At 65.2% G+C, this 27,595-nt stretch overlaps 1 protein-coding gene across 1 annotated transcript; it reads right to left on the bottom strand.

The window, feature by feature from the left end:
- TTYH3 (tweety family member 3) lies at positions 1-27,595 on the bottom strand. The gene is made up of 14 exons (XM_061207884.1): positions 27,277-27,595; positions 13,504-13,673; positions 13,173-13,284; positions 12,819-13,039; positions 12,426-12,521; positions 12,189-12,261; positions 11,841-11,916; positions 10,697-10,752; positions 9,862-9,954; positions 9,086-9,178; positions 8,232-8,368; positions 6,369-6,542; positions 5,681-5,756; positions 1-3,229 (listed from the first exon to the last, which is right to left on the bottom strand). Exons 1-14 carry the CDS (start codon positions 27,397-27,399, stop codon positions 3,155-3,157), a joined length of 1,575 nt encoding a protein of 524 aa, XP_061063867.1. The 5' UTR covers positions 27,400-27,595; the 3' UTR covers positions 1-3,154.

Genomic DNA, 27,595 nt, shown 5'->3' with positions numbered 1-27,595 from the left:
TGTTTTTTAAAATTTGTTTATTTTAAAACATGAAACCCAAGCTGAATAGAAACCACAGAAACTACATTGACGAGATTTTTAGTATTTGCCAAGAAAAATAAAGCCCCCAGAGAAATAAAAATCAAACCCCAAACCCAGTTAAAAAAACAAAAACAAACAGAAAAACCCAGAAACACAGCGACAGCACATACAGCCATGGCCCTACGGAAGTTGGAGAATGCCAAGCGGTTCAGGCCTCAGTTCCCCGCTCAGGACGCTAAATCACCTTGTGGGTGGGATGCAAGGGCCAGGAGAGAAACCTGGGAGGGGGAGTCTTAACAAAATTACTTCGAGAGATATATTATATGTAACAAATATAAAGTGGTGCGGCACACAACCATTATGGTTAAAAAAAAAAAAAATAGCCCGCACAAGAGGCCCTGGTCCCCGCTCGTCCCCCCATTTGGGGCTGCCACCCACGCACCCCTCGCGGGCTGGGCGGGGGGTCCTGGGGTAGGGAGGGAATGGAGCTTGGACTGGGATTGCATAGTGAGATGGGGTGGGTGTGGAGGGGCATATAGGATCAGGGCTTCCGGTCAGGCCCTACCGCACGCACCAGGCCAGGCCAGGGGGGCTGGGGGGGGCGTGCGCCTGCACAAGGAGCCCCATCGGCGAGAGACCGGACTGGAACCCCTCCTGCCCGCCTAACTCGTCAGGGGCCTCGGGGCCTCTGCCTCCCATCCACGTGGTAGAGGACCACCGCCCAAGATGCTGCAGGGCCTGCGAGGGGCAAGACCCACAGGTGCAGGGGTGGGAGCGGATGCGGGTAAGTCACCGGGACGGGACTGGTTAGGAAACGGCCTGAAAACTTAAAGAGCAAAAAGAAAACCAAGGGCGGGATGCGCTCCCCCTCCAGGACCGAGGCTTGGTCTTGCACCCCTTTTAACCTCCTCCGTTTTCCTTTCTTCCGCCTCAGTGAGTAGAAGGAACTGGGCGGAGTCACAGATGGGCGGGCAGACACGCACACGACGCACGCACGGAGGGGCCCCGAGCGGCGCAGGTGCGCGGCGCCCGGCTCTCACGCTATGTACATTCACATTTCGGCAGCCTCGCGGGCCGGGCGGCCGTTTGTGCTTCCGAGCGGCGCCCTAGGCAGCACAGCCGGCGCCTCCCCTCTGATCCGAGGCCGAGCAGGAATGCTCCGCCCAGGCGGTGGAGCCCAGAGAAAAACTGGTCGGTTGGGCTGTGGCACCTTTGTGTGTGTGTGTGTGTGTGCGTGCGTGTGTGTGTCCAGAACAGCGGGGGGGGGGGGGGGGCCTGGAGCACAAGGTGCCTTTCAGTGAGGTTTGGCCGTGTGCAAGGGCTCAGATGCGAGGCTGCGGGCCCTTAGGCCCACCTGGGGCACCCCCGTGTTTGCCCACTCACTCCCCCAACCCCGTCCAGGGCAGAGGCTGCCCCAGGAGCGGGGGAGACATGACCTAGTCCCAGGCCCACCCACACTTTTGGTCCCAGATACCAGCACAAAGAAGGGATCACAGAGGAAGGTGGTCTCTTCCAGGCCACCCTAGGGAAGGGGTGCCCTGCCGCTCTGGGAGAAAGAGCCCCCCATGTCTGTAAACTGCCGGGCCGGCTGCTGTCTGCCCTGGCCTGGGCCCTCGTGTGGCTGCCAAGTGGCTCTCTGCTGCCCCTGGACTGACACAGGGCAGAGCCTGCACCTGGCCTCTCTTGCTTCAGGCTGGCTGGGCAGGGCTGGGACTGGCAGGGGACTTCCCAACTTGATTTGGGGGTAGCACCCCCATCTGCGGCAGGAAACACAGCAAACATTGTACACTAAGCCAAAAGCACCTTAGGGAAGCCTTGTTCCCACTTCTCAGGTAGAGAGACTGAGGCCACAGGGACCTCAGTCCTACAGCCCAAGGGACATTCATTCCTGAGGACACGGTCCCCTGGCGCAGCGCCTGCCCAGGGAGGGGTCTCCAGGCCCTTGGGCTGCCTCTGTCTTCGACACCCCCCAGCAGCGCCACGAGAAGAAACACCTTCTCCAGCCCGACTCCCAGCCGGCTATCCTGGGACTCAACTCCGGCCTGGACTCGGCGTCACACTTGCGGGCTTTGGGTTGGCCAGGGGTGCTCTCTCTCAGAGGCTGGAGTGAGGTCAGTGGTTAGTCCCAAGAGGGGCAGCAGGGGCCGAGGGCACATTCACAGCCAGCTTGGGTCCAGCCCCCCAGCCGGCTCTGGGACACTGTGCCTGTCCTGGATGGAAAGGGAACCGAAAAGCGGGTGCCACTCGGCCCGCCACCCCGCCTGCCCTAGAGATGACAAATGTGGTTAGTGCAAAAAACGAACCGGATGAAGCTGTCAAGTCTCTGGGGTGGGGGAGGGGGTCTTGGCACCAAGAGGGCGGCCAGCACTCGATGAGCAGCCTGGGCTCCGCATGGCACCTGCTGTCTCCTGCCGCCGGGGAGGGCTGGGTGCCACAGGCTGGGTGGGTGCTGAGGGAGAGAGCGCTGCTGGGAGGGAAGCAGAGAAGTGGGGACCCGATGTAGAGAGCCTGGGGTGGGGTGGGGGGCGAGGGAAGGAAGGAGTTATAGATGCTGCAGAGGCATGTGAAGGCGCCACAAGAGGGTCTCCACGCTTGGGAGACAAGCAGGCGGGTGGGTCCGCACGGCCGTCCCTCCAGATGCCCAGCACACAGGGGAGCGCCGTGCTGCCTATGAACTAAGAGGTGAGGCACAGAAGCATCAGGGCTGGGGGAGGGAGGGGGCGGGGCGGCTGCCAGCCGAGGAGACTGCAGGCGTCCGCAGGGGCAGCACCAGCACGACGCATCTGGCCCAGCGCAGGGCTCTGCAAATCCCCGAATCCTCGGAGGCAGAGGGGCGTGGGGCTGGGGGCCAGGAGGGCCCGGGCGTCGCTAGCAGCACCCCCAGGTGTCCAGGCGTGTGACCCGAGGAGAGGGTGCGGGCCCAGAGCCCCTGCGTCGCCACCAGCAGGAGCCTGCCAGGCATCTCCATGCCCCTGCAGGAAGGGGAGGAGAGGGGCGAGTGGCCACAGAGGCGCCGGCAGCAGGCCTGGGGTAGGTGCGGAGGGTGCGGCAGGCAGCCGCGGGTGTAAGCAGCAAGGCTGGCACGGGGAGGAGCGGGGCGATTGGCACGTGGGGCGGGTGGCTGTCGGGCGGTCTAGTGCCCACTGCTGCTGGAGTTGGGGCGAGGCTGGCTCGTGGCGAGGTACTTGGCTCTCATGCTGGAAGTGTACTGCAGGGAGACAAGGGGAGGGGGCAGATGGTCAGCAGGCACTGGGCACAGCAGGGCAGGGGCCTCCATGGGGTGAGCCGGAGCACCCCGGGGTGGGATGGGGCAGGACCACACAGTGGCACAGCTGACAGAGCCCTGGGAGAAGGGGCTCTGGGAGGGGCCAGCTGGTCCAGGGCCTGGACTCCTGAGCCCTGGCCGGGGCTGGGGGCAGTGACAGCCCCAGGGGGGCAGAGGTCTGGCCGCCCACTCCCCAGGCTCAGGACGGGGACCAGCGTCCTCTCCCAGTGAGATGAGCACAGCAGCCCCTGCTCCCGACTTGGGCATGTGGCATTAGGCCAGGCAGCACTCTGCCCACAGCAAGAACCAGAGCTTGGAGGCTCCCCACTGCACCCGACATGCCTCCTCCTCCCACTGCGGGATCCTGGCTGGGCGGCCAGAAGGAGTGTGTGGGCTCAGGCTGTGTCCAAGGCATAGACAGTCCCCAGGGGCCCAGAGCGGCAGGCACCACAGGTCACAGGAGTGAGGAGGCTCCACAGCTGCTCTGCCCCGTCACCCCAGGGAAGGAGGACCCCGAAGCCACAAAGGCCCCTCAGGCTGGGATGATGCTGCCACCCACTCAGATGGGAACCAAACTGTGGGTTCCTTGTGGGTCACGGACGCAGGGACAAAGGCAGCTGGGGACGGGGACAGCCAGCACATCTCGGCCACTCTTGTCCAACCTGAAGCATGAAGGCCTCACTTGATACACATGCACGTGCACGTGTGTTCACAATGAACACACGTGGAAGAGACGTGTGCTAAAACCAAGCAGTGTGCAAGGGGCCACACACTCATCCGGGGGACAAAAGCCAAGGCACGTGCCAAGGGTTGCCAGTGGGAAGGAGCCTGGCAGGCTGACCCCGCAGCCACAAGCCCCCAGCAATCCCTGGGGGCTCCGAACCCGAGGCCACCCACCACAGTGTGCAGATCAGGACAGACGATCTCCCCTGGGCCCCGAGAGCCCTCCCAGGACTCCTGGAAGGGAAAAGGCTGTGAGCGCCCGTCAGCGGCCGCAAAGGCGAGCTGGGAGGAGGATGAGCGGGCACTGGGAGCCATGTCGTTCCAGGGACATGCAGCACGGGGTGGGGGACGGTGGGCAGCAGCCCAGACCCCTGACGAGCCCGAGCAGGCGTGCGGCGCGGAGTGAGGAGGGCCGCAGCGGCTTGCGTGCCCCTCTGCACGCACCTGTGTGCACTTCCGGACATGTGGGGCGGCCCTTCGAGGGCCGGGCCTGCTGGCGCACCCCAGGGCGCCAAGCACAGCCTGCACGCGCACACGGGTTTGGGTGGCTGACTCGCTGGGAGGTGACAGATGGGCAGTGGCCAGCTGCAGCTGGGCCGGGGTGAAGAGGGGGCTCTGTGCAGGGGCTCACTGCCCCTGATGTGAGGGTGACAGCCCAGGGCCAGGGTCTCTGTGGCTGGGCTAGGGGCCACAAAGCCCACCCACCTGCACTGCCCCAAGCTGGCCCCGTGGGCGCTGAGCCGAGACAGCGCTGGGACCTGTCCGACGAGCCAGCACTGGCGATGGGCTAGCAGTGAGCAAAGGGTGTGAGGCACGGAGGTGTGGGTGCGCAGGCGGTGCAGGGCAGGGGACCCAGGTGGGTCAGTACCTGTCACTCTGAGGACACAGCCACCACAGCGTTCAGGCACTGTTCATGGGCTTAAACTGCCAGCCCGTGTGGCCGCCAGAGTCCAGGGCAGCCAGATAGCGCTAGGAGGGCCCGGGGTGGGAGGAGTGCAGGAAAAAGAGAGAGAGAGGGTGGCCTCAACGCCAGGGTGAGGGCCGGCCCACAGCAGGCCTTGGGTGCAGACCAGAGTGCCGACAGGAGGGTGGCCCGAGCATGACACGGCCTGAGAACCCGCACAGCCTGGGCCAGGGCCAGGTCCGAGGCCAGGGCACCCCAGGCCGGCTCTGTGCTGCAGGGCACGACGGGGCCGCCCCACGTGCGGGCAGGTATTTCTGAAGCAAGGTGGCCCTCAGCCTCTCTAGCCCTGTTCCTTGAGGCCCACCACCTCCAGGAAGCCCTCCAGGGGCCCCAGCCTCTCTACAAGCTCCTTTCCCACCCTGTCCCCTTTTCTGTGTCTCATTCCCAAGACCAGAGGGGACACCAGGCACAGATGGAAGAGCCAGGAGACGAGACCTGGGTTGAGTCCAGGAAGTTGAGGGAGGAAAAGAAGAGGAAGCAGGGCTGGGGTGGGAAGAGATGCAAGGGCCCTCGCAGGGGCTTGTGAGCTCACCCAGCCCCGTCTACACAGGCCAGATGCCTGCCTGAGAGCCCTGGCTGGGATCCACCCTCAGCCCTGGCACTGAAGGCTCGGGGCTGCCTGCAGGGCCTGCACTGCCTGTGAAGGCCACAGCAGACACGAGGCGGCGGGGCAGGGCCCCTACCCACCCTCCGTCCCCAAGACTTACTGAAGGCGGCGGGGACTCGCGCCCAATGAGAGGGGTGTTCTCACAGCGGGGATTCTGGAAATTGGCATTCTGGCTCCTGAGGTGAGAGGAAGAGGGGGCTGTGAGTGACCACTGGCCATGGCAGTCCCAGCCCTGGGCCAACAGGGCCCATTCTGGAGCTAGGAGGACTCCATGCATCTTCCCCAGCACTCCGCATACCGCCCGCCAGCAAGGGCCCGGGGTCCCGGGAACCCGGCACACAGTGAAGGGCTCCGAGCAGGCCCATGCTGGCCACCTGCCAGCCTCAGCCCGGCCCCGCCGGCTGCCTGCCCACCACGTGGCCAGGCCCAGGGCCCTTGGCAACGTCATTCCTTGCACGAAACACAGACCCTCCATCTGACAGAGTGGCCTCCCTGTGGCCTCGACCCAGGCATGTGGGAGCAGCAGGCCAAGCCCACCCAGAGCCCGGACAGCCCCCGGGGAGGCCCCTCCGCCATCCAAGGCCCCACCCCCTCCGCCATCCAAGGCCCCACCCCCTCCCCGCTGCAGCAGCTCAAGTCCCTGCTCCCTGCAGTGGGGCTGCATCCCCACTCCAAGCCACGGCAGCCGTGCATGCCGGCCACACTGAGTCCCAGGCAGCCTATCCCAGGGCTCGGGTCTGCCGTCCCAACCTGGGCTGCCCCGCCCGCTCCCAGCACGACTCACTCACATGTACTCGGTGACCGGGGCGTTGCTGACAGTGTGTGCCGCGGCCGGGATGCTGGTCTCGCTGCCATAGCTGCTGCCGCAGCTGTACAAGCTGGGCATGTGGACGCGGTAGAGGCTGTCGTGTGCCTGCCTCGGCCCTGGGGCGGCCTCCTCCTCCCCATCCTCGTCAGGGCCCCTGCAGGGACGGACCCAGCACAGGTTCAGGCCCTGACGTGAGGCAGCCAGCCACGAGACCCACAGGGGGTCAGCTCTTGTGCAGACACAGCTGGTTCCAATCCTGGTTCTGTCACCGACCCACCATGGGACTGTGGGTAAGTCACCCGGGGACACCAGGGAACCTGCACCTCAGCCTGCACACACGGACACCGACTGTCTACCAAAAAAAGGGGGCAGGGCCCCTCCTGGGGGAGCACAGAGGGCCAGGTGCCTGGAAAGCAGGGTGCTCTTGGGCCCTGCCGCCCCAGCCCGCCCCTGGGGGGCCTGAGCCCGGTCCTCTGGACTCTGCTGCCCTCTGGCTTCCTGCCCTCCACGCCACCCTGGCTGCTGCAGGGTGAGGCCAGGCCTCTGGTGCTCTCGTGTGTGGTGCCTCACACTCTGCCTGGTCTGGATGGGACTTGGGACTGGCTGCCTGGTGCTGAGGGTACAGGCCGGCCAGGCCTGGGCTCACGTCCCACCTCCCCACCACCGGCTGGGTGGCCTGGAGCAGAGGGTCCCTTCGCCGTGCTCCTCGGCCTCGGTGAGACAGGTGGGGCTGCAGCAGCAACTGGCCAAGTGCCAATCCCCAGCCAAGCCCAGGGCCGAGCCGAGCGCCTGCATGCAGCGGTTCATCTAGTGTTCACGTCACGCCAAGAGGCTGTACTCTTCTAACTCCCATCCCACAGGCAGGGAGACTGAGGCCCAGAGTGGTTAAGTGACTTGCCTATGGTCACCCAATAAGCAAGGGTACAGCTGGGATCTGAATCCAGGCCATGAGGTTCCAGGGATGTGCTCTTAGCCACTCCCCTACAGCTGCCATCTTTACTACCACCCCCATCACCACTCCCATGAGTACCACTGTCATCACCATTCTCACCATCTTCAGCATCACAATCACCGAATCACCTCCACCACCTCCACCACCACCGTGACTAGCATCATCGTCACCATTACTGCCACCGCTAGCAGCAACACCATCCCAACAGAAAATAACAGAGTAGAAATCCAGACAAAAGGAAGAGATCTGAGCTGGGCTACTTGCCAAACAAGCTGGGCCACCAAGAAACAGCCACAGTCCAAATGGGAGGGGAAGTGGTGGGTGTGGGAGACACACCACAGGGGCTCAAGGAAGGCGGGCCTGGCATACCCATGTACCATTCAATCCAGTACTGACTGGGGAGACTGAGGCAGGGGCCACCAGGACCACCATTTCAAAGATAAAGACACAGTGGCCCATGGGAGGTAGCTGCCATCCTGGTCACCCAGCTGAGGGGGCCACGGAGGCCAGGGCCATGTGGGGCACTCCCTGCGGAAGCTCTGAGTTCCCCAGTCAGCTGGCCTCCCCCCTCAACAGCACTGCACACCTGCACCCAGGGGTGGGGGGACGGATGAGACATCCTGAGCCCAGCCAGTCAAAAGTGGGGAGGGCTGTGGGCACAGAGCCAGCACCAGCAGGCAGGGGACCCGGTTCTCCCTGCCTGCTCCGGACTCGAGAGTGTCGCCTGGACCGGGAGCGCCTCTGGGCTGTTGCTACAGAGGCCCCGGGAGTGTCAAGAGGTGAGGAGGCCTTCGTCCCTGTCTCTTGGCTATGACATGGGGTGTCCAGAAGGCACAGCCCCCGGTGCTGTGTGGCCTGGGGCAGGTTCCAGGACCTCCCTGAGCCCCTCACCTCTTCTGCTGCCAGGTGTGTGGGACACTGCAGACGATGGAGCTGAACATGAGGGCTGTGACAAAAGAGAAGAGGGCCAGGTAGATGAGGCCCTCGACGCCATCATAGCAGAAGCCTGTGAGGGCCTGCACGTAGTCCTGAGGGCAGGCGGGGATGGGGACGGGGACACAGACACCGAGAGAGAGAGACGGGGAAGCACAGGGTGAGATGGAGTGTGCACAGGGAGCCCCCAGCAGCCTGCACCGTCCCCGACTCGAGGCTGGGCAGAGGCCCTGTGACTGCTCCCCCTCCCCCTCCCCCACCCCTCCCCTAGCTGCTCCCCCTCCCCCACCTAGCTGCTCCCCTCCCCCACCTAGCTGCTCCCCTCCCCCTGCCCTCCCCTAGCTGCTCCCCTCCCCCACCTAGCTGCTCCCCTCCCCCACCCCTCCCCTAGCTGCTCCCCCTCCCCCACCCCTCCCCTAGCTGCTCCCCCTCCCCCACCTAGCTGCTCCCCTCCCCCACCCCTCCCCTAGCTGCTCCCCTCCCCCACCCCTCCCCTAGCTGCTCCCCCTCCCCCACCCCTCCCCTAGCTGCTCCCCTCCCCCACCCCTCCCCTAGCTGCTCCCCTCCCCCACCCCTCCCCTAGCTGCTCCCCTCCCCCTGCCCTCCCCTAGCTGCTCCCCTCCCCCATCTAGCTGCTCCCCTCCCCCTGCCCTCCCCTAGCTGCTCCCCCTCCCCCACCTAGCTGCTCCCCTCCCCCACCCCTCCCCTAGCTGCTCCGCCTCCCCCTACTCTGCTCCTAGCTGCTCCCCACTGCTCCCTGCTGCTCCCCGCGCCCGCCCAGCCATGGGCCGGCTCTAGGAGACGGCTCTCACCAGGTGCAGGCTGCGGCAGTCCACCAAGGCGGTGAGGTGCTGCAGGTTCACCTCCGTGCCGTTCAGCACCTCCTGGACACGGAGCAGGGGGTCCTGGAGGGCGTGGACCATGCAAGGTCAGCACAACGTTCCGGAAAGGGTCCTGAACCAGCCACAGACCTCCCTCCACCCCACACCCTGCCGTCGAGACCCCCTTGACCCCCACAGTCCCAGCACAGGCCCTGAGGACCCTTGGCTTTGAGAAAGGGGGACCCCCACGTCTGTGCCCTGGTCTCAGGGGGCTGCTGAGGACGTGAGGAGGACGGCGAGGAGAGCGGGACACACAGCGCCTGCCCAACGCGGCCGCCGGGGCGGGGCCTTCACTGCAACGGGCGAGACAGCAAACGCCCACGTGTCCCCTGACACGGGCCTGGTTCTTTTAAAAGTCACGTTTTAAGGAACAGTTTAAGACAATGGAAATTTTCAGAATATCTTAAGGAACAAAACATTGTCCAAGATACTCTGTGCAAAGTGAGACTGGTCCTATAGTGTATGTGTGTGTGTGCATGTGTGTGTGTGTGCGCACGTGTGTGAGTGTGTGTGTGTCTGTGTCTGCATTGTAAAACCTACCACAAATCCTCAGGGACGTGAAGGGAAGGATGGCAGGTGGGCGAGAGGGCCAGACCCCCCAGCAGGGTCCCCGGGAGGCAGCCTGAGCAGTGTCTGCGCCCCACCGCCCTTTCGTGATGAGAAGAGGGATCCCACTGGCTCCCCAGGCCGCACCCACAACGCCTCACCTTGGCGGCCGGGTGCTCCCGCGGGACGGTCTTCAGGAGCTCAGCCACCACGTCCTGCATCTCCACCAGAGCCTTGTGGCTGCCCGACAGCTTCTGCTCACAGAGAGGCCGGCTGATCCCAGCGGGGGTGGGGCAGCCGTCGCCCCCTCCCCGAGGTCCCCACCCACACACGGCGCAGGCCAGCTCCAGTGCCTTTGGCTTCTGCCGGCCCAGGGGGCGTCCAGCCTGTGAGGCCACGAGCTCGTGGGGTGGGATGGCTGTGCCTGGCAGTCTGCTCTGTGGGCCTGTGGGACACCTTTCCTTGGCCCCCCAGATGACCACACACCCCAGAGGCAACACGGTGAAAATACAGCGTCTTTAGAGCAGATAAACAGTCCTGAGGACCCCAGAGGGCCACACAGTTACGTGGAATGACAGGCAGTGGGCTACATGGCTTCCCTTCACATTCCACCGTGACAACATCCATCCACTTATTCCACAGAGCAGGCACAGGACCCCTGCTTCCATGGGGCATCCCTGGGCTCCTCCCACCCCCGCCAGACAATCGGCTTTGCCCTACAGGGATGGCTGGGGCAGCCTGAGAAATGAAAGGAGTCCCAGGGGTTTGGGGGCATTAAGCAGGCCACCCCAAGAGGCTTGTGCTGAGGCTCTCAGGGTGGTAACCCCGGGGGCAGTTAGTAATGTCAACGTGGCGTTCGCCCAACTGCCTCCCGACAGCTCCTGGGGCCCCAGGGGCCTGACGAGGTGTGAGAGTGGGCCTCGTAGTCTGTGGGCACCCGGGGGCGGGGGCCAGGGGACCAGACGCTCTGCGGGGCCGGAGCAGCTGAGCTCTCACCTGCTGGAAGGGGTTGGCGGCACGGGGCGAGCAGGCCAGGTAGTACTGAAGGATGTCTGTGGAGAGAGGTCAGGGCGGCTGAGCCACTCCAGCCGTCCGCGTGTGCCTGTCTGCGTCTGCGTGTGATGTATATTTATACGTGCGTGTCTGTGTATACGTGTGTATGAGTGTCTCCACACCTGCGTGTATGCTGAACATACGTGTGCTTGCTTGTATATATTTATGTGTATGCACGTATCTGCACGTGTGCACATATACGTGTGCGCGCACCTATCTGCATATGTACGGCTGTGTCTGCATGTCGTGTGTGTAGGTATATCTGTGAACACGTGTATGTCTGCACACATGGGTGTCTATATGCCCATTTCTGCATATGTGTGTGTGCATTCACACGTGTGCACCTGTCTGTATCTGTGAGCGTGCAGGTGTGAGGGGGGACATGGTCTCCAGGGAGCCTGGGGCCAGGGCCCAGGCGCTTCTGCTCTGAGCCATGTCCCTGAAAGGTGCACAATTCTCTCTTGGGGGGCAGCCTCGTATCTCCCCTCTCTGGGGAGCAGCAGACAGGGCACTGGGGGTGGGCAAGGAGTCAGAGGTCACCTGGGCGGGCATCTGCTCCCAGGCCAGTTGGGCAGAACAGTTCTTAGGCCAGAACGTCACCCCAAAGAGGGGGCATGAAGCCGGGGCGTGCAGGTGGCCTGCGCATCCCCATTAAAACAGGTGTTGATTCAGCGTCCAACGTTCAGAGATGGGGATTCACTTATAATTCTGATTTTGAAAACCTAAGAGATTCAAGCCCAGCCAGAGCTGGGGAAGAAGCCTTGGACCCCAAATGCCTAACACCCGCCCCCCCACCGCCCCGCCCTGTGCTCTCGGGTCCCTTCTTGGCGGCTCTCTGGGATCCAGCGCACGATGGGGGCCAGGAGTAAGGTCCATCACGGCCCAGGGCAGCCTCTCCGCGCCGCACCCATACTTGGCCGCCAAGATCTCGGTTCCTACAGAACTTATGTCGGAAACATAGGAACGCCCCACACTTGACTTTCGCCCCCTGTCAACGGAGCCAGCACGAGGCCTGACCCAGATGGCCTGTGGCCCCGCAGGCAGGAGCTGGCACTCACGTGTGGCTGGGACACAACTGCAGACTCACCCCCGCTCAGCACTGAGTGCTCCTCCACCATCCTGGCCACGTAGGGGTCGGGGTCCACGCAGAAGTCGCTGGAGCCCTGGGGTGGGTGCAGGCAAGGAGGATGGGATGACTGAGCTGGGCGCCCCCCCACCCCAGACCCCTCTGCTCTCAGGGGTGGAGCCTGGCCCCCCAGGGTCTGCGTTTGGCTCAGGAAGGTGGCGTGAGTCTGCGGGCGGCGGGGACTGACGTGCTGTGTGCCCGTGACAGGTCCCCAGGGGAAGAGGGGAGGGGCGAGGAGTGTGGCATCCCCCACCCCTCCCCCCGTGCTTGGCCAGCAGACGGGGATCACCTGTCCTCTCCATCACCTACCACAGACACGGCCAGCTCCAAGCCCAGTGCGCCCCAGCTGATGATCAGGGCCAGGACCCCCAGCAGGCAGACCCTTGGGGCAAAGAGAGTCAGTCAGCACCCTCCAGGCCGGGGTGAGGGCTGCACCCCACGCCAGGCTGGACCCGCAGACAGGAGGGTGGGACAGGGCTGACTCAGGGGACATGGCGCTGCAGGTGCCCCACCCCCTCCCCCTGCCCCGAGGGCCCACAGACTCACCCGACCAGGATCCCCTTGGAGCTGCGGATGAGGCCGACCAGTACCAGGAGGCAGATGGCCACGTCGAGCAGCAGCAGGCCCAAGTAGCCAAGCCACCTGGGGGCACAGCGTACACATGGGCCGGGCATAGGGGGCCCAATCCCAGGGCAGGAGAAAGGGGGTGCTGGGGCAGAGCCAGGCAAACAGCCCAGAGGAGCATCCACAGGCAGTTCTGGGATATGGAGACTGCCCTCATTCTTGTAACGTACGTCCCCATGGGGGACTCCTGCCACAGTGACCACCAGTGACCCCAGCCCCTCGCCCCAAAAGACCTCAGGCACTGGGAGCTGGGCGCCGACTGGCCCATAGAGACTAGTGGGAACCGAGCGGGGCAGGCAGGAAAGAGGGCCGCACCTGTACCAGTCATAGAGGTCCACTTGCTCGGCCAGCGCCTCCAGAGACACGGCTGGGTTCCTCCAAAATGGGATGGCAGCCGTGTAGCCCAGCAGCGTTTCGAGCAGGCCCTGCAGCCGCTGGACCGCCCGCAGGGGCTCTGGCCGGGCGGCCAGCTGCCGCTCCAGGCTCTGCAAGCTGGGCTCCGCCGAGCGGTTCAGGGCAGCTGCGGTGTCCCACACCTGCGCCAGGTTCGGGGTGGCGTGAGCCGGGGCACGGGCCGGCTCCCACACACGCCCACGCCTCGCTCCCACACACTGGGGCACACGCGGTTTACGAGCAGGAAGAGAGGCCCCCTCCCATGCGGCCACTCACGCGGTCCTGGACCCCCGCCACCGTGCGGTTGGCGTGGCGGAGCGAGTAGGTGGCCCGATGGATGCCGTCACTGGCCTCCCCGTTGCCGTAGAACCCCACGGCGATACCGGCGCTGGGACAGGGCGGGGCCGCATGAGGGCACAGGCCTGGGAGCCCCGGCCCGCTCCGCCCCCAGTTGCCCCGCCCCCGCCCCCGGCCGGTCCACCCGGCCCCTCTCCCTCTCGGCCCAGTCGCCCCTCCATCCTGCCCGCCCCGCCCAGTCTGTGGCCCCGCCTCTCTCTGGCCACGCCCCACCCGGCCCGCCCCGCCCCGCCCCGCCCCGCGCGCTCACCTGCAGACCAGAGTGGCGATGATGACGCACCAGGCGGTGCAGCAGCAGTCGGCGTCCGGGTGCTCGTCGCTCTTGCGCCGCCGGCAGCACAGCCAGAAGGAGTGGACGAGCAGGAAGAGGAGGTCCAGGGCGAGGCAGGCCAGCGCGGCCGCCCCCAGCAGCAGCAGCGCCTAAGGGAGGTCGGGAAGTGGTGCTGGAGGTGTGGACCCCCGCCCCGGCTCCGCACACGCAGGAGGGTCTGACAGGACCTGGCCACCCTGGCCCACCGGCGGCGTGGGGGAAGGGAGCGGGCCCAGGGTGCTGGCTGCAGAGCACACCTCGGCAGGGTCCCAGGGTGCTCGCGTCACAGAGGGGACTCCGAGGCCAGGGGCGGGGCGGGGGGGGGGAGAGGGAGGTTGTCCAAGGTCACACAGGGACACCAGCCAGGCCCCAGCAGGGGGTCTCCGGTGGAAATCAAGGGCCGTCAGAGGGACAGGCGCCAGTCATGGGGGAGGGGACTCACCTTAAGGGGCCTAGTGTCGGCCACAAGCCCCGCCCCCCCCCCCCACAGCAAACACCAGGGTGCGAGGAACAGCACCGCCTCGTGGGCTCTGCCCTCACACGCGCAAGCCGGAGAGCAAGCACAGCGGCCGCAGGCCCTGCCGCTCCCTTCCGCGCGGGTCAGCGGCAAAGGGTGGATGGACCCCTGCCGCCTCCGCCTGCAGGCTGCTCCCCTAAATCCTCAGTCAGACCACGCCACACGCCTGCCTGAACATCTCCACCAGCAACGAGCCCCGATTCACCAGCCTGGCCCCCGAGTCTCTGCGAGCCCATCCGCCAGCCCCAGCTCGGCCGTGCGCTGGCAGCAACCGCTGCCCCTCCTCCCCCAGCCGGAGCCCGCCTACCGCGGTCCTCAGGCCGGCAGGCCCACCCCACCCACCTCGCGCCACCTCCTCTCCTGCCTGATCTCCCCCCCACCCGCCCCCACGTGCGGAACACAGCTTGCTTGGAGCTGATGCTGAAATCAGTGCATCTACACGCATCCCCTCAAGGAAACTCCTCTTGGGGTGAGGAAGCCGGGGAATCGGGCCCAGGGCAGGCGGCACCCACGCTGGGGCCCTGAGTCCACCCAGCCTGGCAGCGCACGAGGCCAGGGCTCACACGGTCATCGGGGCTCGTCAAAAAGCTCGCGGGCCTAGACCACCGCCCGGGTGGCGCCAGGACGACCCAGTCCCGTGCACCAGATGAGAGAACGATGGTAAGATAAGCGTCACTGGCCAAGCAGGAGCCTAGCACCTGGGGCAAGGCCGGGGTGGGGCACAGCTGGGCTCACCGCTTGTCTGAGAAACGTGTCAGGTGCCAGGGCCTGGCAGGCACCCAACAGGCATAGCCCCCGTCCTCGGGGCTGCCAGGCTGGTGCAGGAGGCAGGGGCTGGTGCCTGCCGGACGTGAGCCGGGCCATGAAAAACAGAAAAAGCAGAACAGGCAGGAGTAGCAGGGCAAGTCTGCAAGGGCACATCCTCACCCAGCAGGTCAGGGAAGAGCACTCTGGGCAGAGGCCACCGCAGCTGCCAGTGCCCAGAAGGCGCTGTGCCAGGCCTGGGCACCCGGCAGGCGCACTTGGATCTCCTACAGCTTTGACTTGGTTTGTTTTTTGCTGTTGGGTTCTTTTTTTTTCTTTTTTCCTTTTATGGTTATCTTTTTTTTTTTTTTTTTCTAAACCACGAACCGTACTACCTTTATAATTAAAACACGAATCCAGAAACCTGTCAGTAGCTCTTTTCAGCCAGCCGTGGGAGGCCCCTGGCCTGCTCCCAGCTCTGCCACGTGAGAGCCGGTGCATCTCCCGCAGGCCCTGCTTCCTCTTCTGGGAATGTGACATTTCCCAGTCCCTCCCAGCTGTCACGTGGGAGAAGGGCCGGCTTATGGCGATGCTGCAGTCCCTGCTGGTGCCCAGTCCCCCAGGAGCAGAGGTCGAGGGGAGGGACACCCCGGGTGTCGCCACCAGGAGGCCGAGAACCGCCTGCTGCCGGACAGAGGTGTGGGGGAGTGGCTCCTGCCCAGCCCAGAGGGGCGGCTGGTCTCGAGGGGAACCAGAGGGCTGGGGTTCGAACGTGGCTTTGCCTGGTTCTAGGATGTGACCGTGAGTCAGTGGCCCTGTGCCTCAGTTTCCCCGCGTATAGAACAGGGCCAGTGGCATCACTCCCTAACCTAGCAGGGCTGCTGTGAGATGAAATGAGCTAATACCCGTAAAGACTTAGAACAGTGCCTCCGTGGGGAGCCCTCGGGGTGCCGCTCCCAGGCCAGCTCTACCCACGCAGCCGGGTGGGCTGGGGACAGGGAGCCGGTGTCCCAGCTGCTGCAGGGGAGTCCAGGCTGCTCACGGACAAAGTGAGCGTGTGCACGTTCACGCCCACACACGCGTATTCATGCCCACACGTGTTCACATGCTCGCTCACACCCACACACGTACACTCACACACATCCTGACACTCACGCACACGCACGTGAAGCTGCCGCCGCTGAGCTCCCAGCAGCAGTGCCAACAGCAGCCTGTGGCTGGAAGCTCTGTGGTCTTGGGGGGGCAGGCGGGGAGGGGTTCCCAAGCACCTGGGCATCGGACCCCTGCCAGCGACGGGGAGCGGAGAGAGGCGTCAGCCAGCCGAGGGCAGCCTCACGCACAGGCACAGCCACCTGCCTGGGGGCCCTAAAAGTCACAGCCCTGGGGGAGGAGCCTCCCGTCCCACCCCTGCCTCCTGGGCTGAACAAGTGACGGGCAGGGGCAAGGCAGGCCCAGCGCTGGGGAGCCCCAGGTCCAGGGCCTTGAGGGTGAGAGTGTGTCCCGGGGCTCCTCCGGGAGGGGTACCTGAGGGCAGGAGAGTGACTTCCAGAGGCTTCCCTGAAGGCAAGGACAGGCAGAGACCCAGGTGCTATATGTCACCCCTTTAGCCCAACACACAGGAAGCCAGGCGTCCGGGCAGCTGGGGTTCCGCCCCCTCCCCTCCTGTTCTGTCTGCCCAGCTCCAGAACGCCCTTCCTGACTGTGAGGACAGGGCCCTATTTCCACCATTTAAGCGCTGGGTCTGTCTGCCCACACCTCCCCTAGGGGGTGCTGGAAAGGCCTCGCTGAGCTCATCAATGTAGCTGGGGTGGTGCCCCCTCTGGCCCTGAGGCCTGGCCCACAGTGGACACTCAGAAACACGGGGCCCCTGCCCCCCACCCCAAGCTCTGACAGGCTGGGGCAGCTTGCTCTCTGGCAGGACGGCTTCCTTCTGGACGGGGCCAGCCTTAAACCTGGACCCCACTGGGCTGCTCGTGGCCCCTGGCACAGCCCCAGAAGGCAGGCTGCGGGGCCTACACCAGGACAGCCTCACTCAGCCCCCTGGAGAGGTGACAGCACCCTCCTCCTGGATGACACAGGGTCCCAGCCCACTGCTGCAGACCAGCAGAGCCCACGTGGGTGCAGGAGCCAGGCCTGGGGCGCACGGCAGCGGGCAGCTGCTTCCTCCCGCCCAGGGGCCCGGGGGGCCTGGCCTGACCTCTGCCCTGGTCCAGAGAACAGCCTTCCCCTGGCATTCCCGTGGCGGCCCCGCCTTCCCTTTCAACAGCCTGGCGTCCCCTCTGAATGGGAAATGTTTGATCAGCATCTGGGCTCTGACCAAATGGAATTTTCCGTCTGTGATGGAAGTGATGTCAGCACTCAGTCAGGCGAGACAAGGCGCTGGGGCCCGTATCCCGACCGCGGGCCACAGCGCTGGCCGCCTGCCCCCTGAGCGCGCCTCAAGCGCTGCGCCGTGAGGACTCGGCGTGGACACACGTGCGCTGGGCTGGGGGGGCCCTGTCCACCCACCCCCCCCGGCCCCACAGCCGCTGTTTCTCAGCCCTAGACCACCCCACCCTTCCCAAGGCCCTGCAGCCCCTGCCGTGGAATGTATCCACCGAGGAGGCCCCGGCCCGGCCGTGTGTCCACGCACTCCCCCCAGGCCCTAAGGCCCCCAGAGTCCCCACCGGCTCTGGAAACACCGGATGAGCCAGAGCTCAGGGTCTGAAGCCTCACTCCGTCTCAGTTCAGGCCCAGGCCCACATCTGAGGCCTATCAGGGGACCCAACAAGTCCCTGGCCTCCAGCAGGTCCTGCCAGCCCCGGCGAGGGGACAAGGGACAGGGGCCCGAGGGCAGAAGTGGTCTCTGTGTGACCCTCAGCGGGCTCCCTGTGCAGGTGGGTGGTCCCAACAGGGTGGGCGGATCCCCAGCTCAGCCTCAGGCTTGCTGGCAGTCCGGCTACAAGGGGGCTATCCAGCCGGCCCTGTAAGGGTAGGGCCATGGTGTGTCACCAAATCTTACTAATAAAAGCCCGTGCAGCAGAGGCTCAGCCCCATCGCAGCCGGGAGGCCACAGCGTGACAGAGCACAAGGTTGCAGGCCTGTCCCCTCCACGATCCGCTGCTGGCCCGCTCCGCCCGCCCTGCTCCTTCGGCACAGCCCAGACGTGGGCTGTCAACGCACGGGTATGCGCACCACACAGCGCCGGCTCGGGCTGCACCAGGAGGCCCCAGGCCACCAGGCCGGCAGGGCCACGCATGACCCTGGGGCAGCACCTCCACGTGTCACCTGCACAGGCAGCTCCAGCTAGGCGTCCTGGCAGCACATGGCATGGAAGCCTGCGAGGGAGCACGCCACACGCGGGGAGCACATCAGAACCACGGACACACTGCCTGCTGAACACGCACCCCTCCCGGCAGAGCCACTGCCGTGCCATTAGCAACTGACCCCGAGAGCTGGCCTGTCCACTCAGCCCCTCTGCAGGCCACCACAAGCCCGCAGCCAGGCTGGGGAGACACCGCCCCACCGGGAGACCCTCACGGAGGTTCTGATGGGAAGTCTGGGCCTATGGCTGCCCCAAGCACAGCGCCAGAGGCCGCTTCCCGCCACCCGGCCGTCCCAGTGGCGGGCCTCCTTGTGGGAAATCACGTGCACCCAGGTGCCGGCGCTGGCAGGGGGACTTGGGACCAGCAGTCCAGGGGTGACTTGGGTAGGCTCCGGGAGATCGGGCCCTTCCTCCAGGTCATGTGCTAGTGGGGTGGGGCCGGGATCCCAGCCCGGGGGCGTGACCGCAGCCTGAGGTCCCACCGCTGCCGGGCGGATGAGAGGGACTCGGGAGGGCTGTGTGCCTGCCAGAGCGGGAGCCCCCAGAGAAGGGCTGCCCCCCGCCACTCGGGCCCTGCCCCCCTCCCCCCGTACCAACTCTCCGGGGGAGGTGGCCTGGCCAGCTGGTAAAGAGCAAGGCTGCAAAGAGGAGGCAAGTCCAAATTCCACCAGGGACCTGGAACCTCACCAGCCCGCACTCCTGTGTCCTCACGTTGGTCACACCGGCCTCTCTGGAGTAGCAGGCCGGATTCACCACGCACAGGGCCTCCGGCCCGGAGCTGGTCCCAGACTGAGGACCATTAGCACACACGGTGTCCATACTCAGTGCCAGGCCTGGCCCTGGGCACGGGAGGGCATGGGACCCGCAGACACAGCTCCTGGTGGGCTGGCATCTCCCAAGACCCCAGCAGTGCAGGCCTGGAAGCACAGACTGTGGGAACCAGGGAGATCGGGGGAGGGGTGCAGAAGCTTCAGGGGGTGCCCTAAACTGCCATCGCAGGGTCAGTGGGTGCCAGCAGGGCATGGTGAGGTGTGGGGTGAGCACTCCCAGAGAGGGACAGTGTGAGTGAGGGCCCAGCACCAGGTCCAGGCTGCAGACCTGCGTCCTGGGGGGCCCCGGCAGCTGTGACCAAGGCAGGGGTCAGGCCTGAGCCTGCAGCCCCTGACAGCGGAGCGGGGGCTCCAGTAGGTAGGGGTGGAGTGGGAAGGGGGAAGCCATGGACCCCTCCAGTGCCTCTGGGGCTTGCCCACCCCAGCCCTGGGGCTGCCATAGGCCCTTCTCCAGAGGAAGAGACCAGGTCAGGGCGTCCGGGAGGCTGGCAGGGTCCCACACCCCAAGGCACCCTCTAGGAACCCAGAGATGTCCTTGCTGGAGCCCTGGGCCTGGGCGAGGAAAGGGGAGGGGCACCAGGCTGAGCTGCTGCCACAGCTCCTATGTCTGGGGTCTCCCGCTGGGAAGGACGCACCCCACGTGGCACTGCACCCTCCCCTAGCGCCGGCCCTCTGCCTCAGCGCCCACTGTAGCCAAGTTACACACACGGCCTTGTTGGTCCCCAGACCACCCAGGGCAGGGGTGGCACCATCCTCCAGGCCAGGGGCCTGGGGCCAGAAGGGACACTTGAGTGTCCCTCCAGGGCCCCCACACTTGAGTAATGGAGACAGGGTGTGAGCCAGTACAGGCCTCCTGAGGAAAGTTCCAGAAGAGGCCCCCTCACCTCCTGGGCCAGGCTGGCTGGGCGCTGAGGGCCGTGGAGCTGAGCCGGTTGTGCAGCCCGCTGCCCCCCACCCCGAACGTACTTGGCTGTGGCTCCCAGATGCTGGCCAGAAATTAAAAACAGATTTTCCACCGAGCCAGGCTTGGGTTTCACGAATTCCATGATGGTGAGCTCGTGGCCATGCCTGGAGAAAGCACAGCCAGCGGCCAGCATGCAGGAGCCCGGGAGGGGCCCAGCTGTCTGTCCAAGTCCCCCCGCCCTGAGGTCCTAGGTCCAGGCCACCAGGCTGCACACAGACACGCTCCAGCTGCGCCTCACATCCTCACGGGCACACCCCACCCTGCCCCGCCAGGAATCACCGGGACACAGGCCCAGCGAGGCGGGACTTGGGTGAAGCCCCAGAGAGAAGCTCTGGTGGGTCACCCCCCAGGCCCAGCACTCCCTGCTGCCCTCCAGGCCTGTGGGCCACGTGGAAGGACACCGAGGCCCCGCTCTCCCGCCACCCGCGCCCCGCCTGCTGGCGGAGGGAGCAGACACCAGAGAACGAGACGCCGGCGCGGCCCTCGAAGCCGCGAGCGTGTCTATTTCGGTCCCGGTGCCCTAACACGTCTCCCAGCATGACACCCAGAAAACTCTGCTCTTCACCAGCCTGTCTGCAAGCGCCTCTCCCCCCGCCGCCCCTGCAGGTGCACGCGACAGACCTCAGATGTAGCCAGGAGCTACCAGACAGGCGGTCACATCATCATCCAGACCAGAGCCCAGCCCAGGGCTCGTCTCCACCCGGGGGCACAGCCCAACCCGACTCAGGGGTCAGCAGTCTGGAGGGCCCCTCGCAACGGTCAGGAACCCAGCCCAGGGCGCACGGGGCCGGAGCAGGGGAGCAGGGGAGCCGGGCAGAGTGGCACCGCGCCTGGCGCTCTTCTCAGAGGCAGAAGCAAGGGGCCACTCAGGCTTTGGGCAGCCCGGCCTCACCCCGTGCCCTCGGCCAACACAGGACACACCTGGCTCTAGAGGGTGCTGCGGACAAAACCAAGCGCCCTTGGCACACCTACCGTTCAGAGCCCACCTGCCCCTCTGAGGGGACCCAGCCTCAGCCAGCCACCTCCCGGGAGGGGGAGGGGCGCACCAAGCAGGGGCTGCAGCCTGCGTGTGTGTAGGAGCCCAGCGGCACATGAAGAGCCCAGGCCCTGAGTGGGGGGCAGTGTGAACGGAGGCAGCGCCCCCCCCCGGCAGCCCGCCCAGCCCACGTGCAGACCCCGGCACCCCTCAGCTCCGCCAGGCCCAGCCCAGGAAGTCGCTCAACCCTCCCCTGGCCCTGCTCCCTGAGGGCACACCGGGCGCCTGCCCCGACTCTGGACAAGAAGCAGAGCAGCCTCAGGGCCAGCTGGCACCAGGCGCGGGCCCTGTCCTGCCCCTGACGCTGGGCTGCAGGCCTGGAGGCCCGCTGCAGCCTCCAACAGCCCCGTCCGTGGCACGAAGGGCACCCGCTGCCTCAGCAGATGTCCGCGGTGCATGGGCCCCTCGGGAGTCCAGCAGGGCAGGCGGCAGACCCAATTCTGGGGCATCTGCATCCCCTCTGCAGCAGGGACCCCCGGGCAGGCCTGGGACCTTAGCCACGGGTGTCCTCTGCAAAGTACCCCCCACCTCTGGCAGCGTGTGGCTCCCTGCTCTGGGCGACAGCGCCCGCCCGGTGTGTGCCATGAGAGCCTCGCCACGCTGAGCTGCAGCAACCCGACCGTGGGTCTGGGTCCTCACCCTCCGCAAGATCCTGGGAAGCCCCTGAGAGCCGCCTGGGGGCCATGTGTGTGTCCCGGCCCAGCACAGGGCTTAGGGTGGGCTCCCCGCAGATCCCAGGAGGCAGCAATGGGCACAGCCAAGCGCTCCTGGGTCCTGCTGCACCCGCCCTCTGTCACGTGCCCCAGTTCTTCGGGGGCCACGTGGGGCACTTTCTCTCTCTCTGTGATCCAGGCCCTGGGCTGCAGATTCGGTTCTTCCTCTCCAGCCAAGGACTCAGCAGAGCTGCCTTGGCCAGTGGGGGTCTGGTCCCAACACCCTCTGAGCCTTCCTGCACTAGCACCTGCTGGGGGGACCAGCCTCGGAAAGCGCACAGGGGCTGTGGCCGCAGGCAGGGCAGCGCTGGGCTGGAGCTGGAGCCTGTCCGTGTCTCCCAGCCCACTGATGCTGGCTGGCCAGGGGCCTCAGTTTCACTTCTGTAGTGTTGCTGTTTGGCTTCCCAGAAACAAACAGCTTACAAAACAAACGCCATGAGCCTCTTCGGTAGGGCAGCTGTAGCTTGGGGGTCAGAGCCACAGAGCATCCAGCCCAGAGCCTGACCAAGAGCCCCTGGTCAGAGCCAAAACAGGAGCCCTCCCAGCTGTTTTGTCCCCCAGGCAGGGCAGTACAGTGCTGGGGACAGAGCTGGTCACCGCATCTTCAGACCCGAGAAAACCAGGAGCCCCAGAAAGGCCCAAAGACGGCGCCTGGCGGCGCAGAGCCCACACCAGCGCCAGGCAAGAGTTTCATCCCAACACCTGCCCCTCAGCGGGTGTAAACCTGGTGGCAGAGGCAGCCAGCAGCCTCACCTCCCAGCCAAAGGGCCACGTGACAGTCGGTTCTCCCCAGCGCCCGGACACTGGCTAAGAGCGAAACTGACAAAGTTGATTTCGCCCAGCAGGGGCTTCCCTGCCCCCCCTGCACCCTCACAGCTGCTGTCCACGCAGGGCGTGCTCTAGAAGCTTCCACGCAGCCCCTCGGTGTGCTCTGTTACGTTTGGCACGTTTCTGTCACTGGGAGCCTTAGAATCCTGACTGGTGTCGTGGGATGCTGGGCAAGCACCAAGAACCATGGACCAAGGACATGGTCCAAAAGACATGATGTTTAAAAGCAGGTGACAAATTCTAGTCTTAGGTGGCACCCCTCCCCGGGTATAAGCGCATGGACAGACTCCAGCAATAGGGACTTTTTTTTCCTGTCCCCACACTCTTTCCTATTTTCCAAGTGTTCCATGAATGTGTCTTACTTTCATAAACCAGAAGAGAGGCGATAAATGCTGTTTTTAACCAGAGTGAATTTCCTCCTGATTGTGGAGATGGTGCCAACGGAGCCAGCCTCACTCACAGGCACACGCTGACCCTGCTTGAGTCACAGCGTTAAACCAGGGTGCTGTGGTCTCTGCTAGGAGACTACTGGCTCCTGTGGGTCCTGCCTAAGTGGCCTTCCAGGCTGGCCTCACACAACCCCGGGCACAGAGCACTCACCAGCTCTGAGGCAGCATGTTCAGACCAGAGGGACTCCCTTATTTTGGGCTGAGGCCCAGGCTTCTCTCTGCCTCAGGGCCTTTGCATGGGCAGTTCCCACTGCCTAGAACCCTCTTCCACAAGGTCTCTGCACAGCCACCTCGGTCTTATCTTTAGGGTCTCGATGGGAACATCCGAGCACTCAGGGCTTTAATGGGAAATGGGCCCCACACGCTGGGCTGACGTGGAAGGTGAGCTGGTGTGCCCACTGCACGCCAAGCTCCAGGCAGGTCCTCGCCTTCCGGTCGTTCACAGCCTGGCTCACCGCCTCCACGGCAGGCAAGGTAGCGCCTCCTACAAGAAGCCTTCCCTGACTGTTGGACTTCCGCAGGCCTAGTCCTGACCTGATCACAGCACCACCATACCAGGCTGTACTGTTCTCCAGCTCACAGCTTCCAGTCCCCCCTTCACTGGTGGAGACAGTGAGCGACAATGAGAGAGACTGAGGGCAGAGAGTGAGTGTGACCTCTGCCTCAGGACACCAGGGGTGTGGGAGGCTTGGGAGGGGGGAGTCGGGAAGGGCTGGTAGGAATTAAGGGGGCAGATCCCCCTCCCAGGTGAAGCCCAGAGAGGTGGATGGACCCACCCAAGGTCACACAAGTGGGAAGCTACAGAACTCGAGCCCAGGCTGGGCACCCCGCAGCCAGGCACCCGCACTCCGGTCTGCGGAGAGGGCTCTGAGACTCTCCCCCCACCCCCCGCCTGCAGCCATGACAGCCCTGACCTTCACCATGGAGGACAGATTGGCCTCAAGCCACATCAGGTCACAGGCTATGCAACCACCAGGGAGTCTCCTCCCTCCTCTGGGCCTGCGCCCCCTCCCCTGTAAAGCGAGCATCCCGCCATCAGCTGCCCCAGGTTTGGGGAGCTCCTGGCATGCTGGCAATAGCCCAGTCCCGGGGGAGCCAGGCCGGCAGCCAGGCAGGCAGGTGCGGGGGTGGGGCGGCACCGAGCAGACCCCAGAAGCCTTCTGCCCCTTCCAGCACCTGCCAGCCCGCAGATCCCATCAGGCCCCACAGAACCCACAGCAGCACCCTCCTGCAGTCTGTCGATTCAGCAAACAGCATGAGCCCCCAGGAGACAGAAGTCACGGCCAGGGAGCCCCTCCTCTCCAGGGTGGAGGCCTCGGGAATACGGAGCCAAGAGAAATCACAAGCCTTTAGGATGCAAAACCCGATCCTTGGTCTTGCAGAGGCTCCAAGCCCCTAGCACAGGGCCGGCCAGGGCTCTGAGAGCCCGCAGAACAGCCTCCAACAGCACCGAATCCCTCAGTCACATCCCCTGCAGGGGGCCAGCCGTCGGGGACTCAGGAAGCCCCTGTTCCCCAAGGCTGACTCTGGCTCCTAGGGGGACAGGGGCAAGGGGCCTGAAGCAGGATTCCGGCCCTACCACCCACTCGCTATGTGATTCTCAGCCAATCTCCGTTTTAAGCCTCAGTTTGCTAATCTGTACAATGGAGACGACTGTCCTCATCTTCCAGATTTGTGTGAGAAAAGGCTAGCGATAGCCCCAAACAGCACCCCCAAACAGGGTCTGGCCCATGGGGTTTCCAGTGGGTTTCACCGGGCTCCCAGCAGTGGGTGGTGGGGGCAGGAAACAGCGAAGGTCAACAGCTGGTCTCCCCAGGCCATACCACCCCTCTACTCCTGCATCAGGCCCCGCCTTTCCCCTGGGCGGCCTGGGAAGCAGAAGTCCCTCCCCAGCTGGGCCCAGCCCACATGGGGGGAGAAGACTGCTAGGCCCCTGCAGCCCAGGTGGGTGCCAGACACAGACAGGCTCCCAGGCCAAGAGGGGTGCCCCAAATCAGGAGGATACGGGGTCCACCACCCACCAGCGGGATGAGGGCGGCCATCCCCCCACAGCTAGGAATGCTCCCCCAGGGGAGGCAGGAAGAGGCCCTAGGCCAGGGCCCACGCCAAACCATCGCCCACCCACCCAGAAAGGGAGCTCTTTGGGCTGCACACCCAACACAGAGCAGGAGCACGGGGCCCTCCCTCACCTCCCTACCAGCCCTGCAAAGAAGGCGCACCAGCCCAGATTCAGGAATGAGGCAGTGAAGGCTCAGAGAGGTCAAGTGCTTGCCCAAAAGCACCAGCACAGGAGGGCAGGGGCAGGACGACTCCCAGGTCCGGCTAGCTCCACAGCCCTGAGCCAGCAGCGAGGTGGGGGGGGGGACGGAACCAGGCTGCTTTCCACACCGTGAATTATTCAGCGGCTAATTCTGCTCCGCGGGGAGAGGAGGAGAGAGAGTGAGTCAGAACCTCCCCCGCGGCAGAAACCAGGGCCCTCTCAGGAGCAAAGGGCCCTGCGGGAGGCCGGGCTGAGCGGAGAGGGGCCTGGCCACCACTCCTGACGCCTCCAGGGGCCGCAGGCATTGGCCCCTCGCTCACTTCCCACCGCATGTCCGGGCGCCTCGGAGGGCAGGAGGGATGGCAGCCAGTTCAACCATGGTGGGCAGCATGGGCAGGTGGCAGCCCACGGGCCAGCAGGAAAGCTCCACGTGGGTCACAGACACCCCGGGTACCCCTGGAGCTTCAGAACTGACAAGTGGCAGAGAACTTGCTAAAGTAAGGTACATTGTCCTGTTCTGTGGAAGCAGGGCCCCAGGGACAGGTGTGGCAGAGCCACCCCAGGTGAAGTTCCTGGGGTGCATGGAGGAGTGGTGTTGCCCTCACACTGGTCAGCCCCCCAGGGCTGGGCTTCTAGAACACGGCATCCGGTTTTATAAGAATCCTGCTGTCCCTGGGTATGCATGGGCCAATCCCTAGCCCCCTTTCTAGTCTGCTTAGAGACAGATCAGCAGGGCTGGGGGACCGGGCACCACGTGAACACTGAGGCTGGGGCGGCAGGCTCCCCTGCAGAGCTGGGGTGCTTCCGGTTCTCCACCTCTGGACAAGGGAGACCAAAGAGGAAAGAGCTCTGAACTGGAGAGGGGTGACACGGTCCACGGATACCGGACTCCCAGGCCATCTTACAAGCAAAGTCATTCCCACCCCACCCTGGGGCTCTGCATTCATCACCAAAGAGGAACTCAGAGGTGTTCTGGGTGACCAGGCACCCCAGTCACTGGGTGTGTGGAATCCGGATCCCCAGGCAGGAAGGAAATGTCCACAGCCGGGTCCCCTGCCCTGCACTCAAACAGCAGTGGCTCAGTGGCAGGGGTGGCGCTTGGGCTTGGCATGACCCCAAACCTAGGGCTCCACTGGTACAGTCTGGTTACTCGGGGAGAGGGCTGCGAAGGGTCCGTGCCACTCCCCAGCTCTGCCCAGGCGCTGCCCCTTTCCAGCCTTCCAGACTGAGGCCAATCTGGCGTCCCTGTGGCCAGGCCTCCCTCCCTCCCTCAGGACTACAGGCAGCCGGGTCTCTGGGCAGGCACCGTGTGTACATCCCACAGCTTGGCCGCCCAGCACGGGGTCATTACCAGCCAGGGAGGGCTGGCATCTACCCAGACCACTCACCCACCAAAAGCTTGGCAGTGAGTGGGATTCCCCGGCTGGGGGTGAGGGGTAAGGAATCCCCACCTGGCTTCACCCAATGTTCTCAGGCATGGGCTGTGGTCTCAGGGCCCTGGGTCCTCTGGGTAGGGAGCTCTGCCTGGCAACACCCCCAGGCCGCCCCTGGTCAGGGGCCTTAGCAGGCACTGACAGCTGGCAGAGGGGTCTCCATGGAGGGCAAGGAGGCGGCTCCTCCTAACCCCAGAAAGGAGGCTCTTAGTGGCTCCAGAAGAGAAGGCTAGAATCTGCAGGGCTGTGGACCCTCCATGGGGGATTGTGTGGGGGCGGGGGGATCCTTAGACTCTCAAGCAGGTGAGACCTGTGACCCAGCAGGAGGCTCTCCAGAAGAACGGGTGCTGGAATCCACGAGGAGGAGTGGGTCATAATCCTCCATGGAGGGTGGGGAGCCTTTAGACCCTCAAGGAGGAGAGGACCATGACCCTCGGGGAGGGGGGCTCAGGACCCACGGCGGAGGAGGGGGCCGTGACCGTCGGTGGGGGATAGGAAGTCTTTAGACCTTGAAGAAAGAGGGGGCCGTGACCCTGGGAAGGGGGATCGTAACCCGCAGGGAGGGGGGCCGTGAACCTCGGAATGGAGGGGCCGTGACCCGAGATCTGACCCCCGACCCAGGGGGCCCGCGTCACCTGCTGGTAGTCGGTGTCCTCGGGCCGGAACTGGCTGCTGGTGGTCTCCCAGTGCAGGTCGAAGTGGGGCAGCCGGTGCAGGAGGCTCACCCACCAGGGCGCCGCGTAGCTGACCCCGGCCATGGCGGGCCGGCGGCTGGAGCGCGCGGCCGCCGCGGGGCTCCCTGGCTGGCCTGGGGCGCAGGGATCAGGGGCCCGCCGACCCCGGCCTGGCCTCCCGCATCGCCCGCGCGCTCCTGGGTCCGGCCCGGCCCGGCTCGGCCCGGCTCGGCCCGGCTCGGCCCGGCTCGGCTGCGCTCGGCTCCGGTCGGCCGCCCGC

This window comes from Eubalaena glacialis, chromosome 13 (genome assembly GCF_028564815.1).
Source record: "Eubalaena glacialis isolate mEubGla1 chromosome 13, mEubGla1.1.hap2.+ XY, whole genome shotgun sequence".
NCBI classification, from domain to species: domain Eukaryota; kingdom Metazoa; phylum Chordata; class Mammalia; order Artiodactyla; family Balaenidae; genus Eubalaena; species Eubalaena glacialis.
The sequence above is the reverse complement of the archived record's forward strand: the minus strand, read 5'-3'. Positions and strand labels throughout refer to the sequence as shown.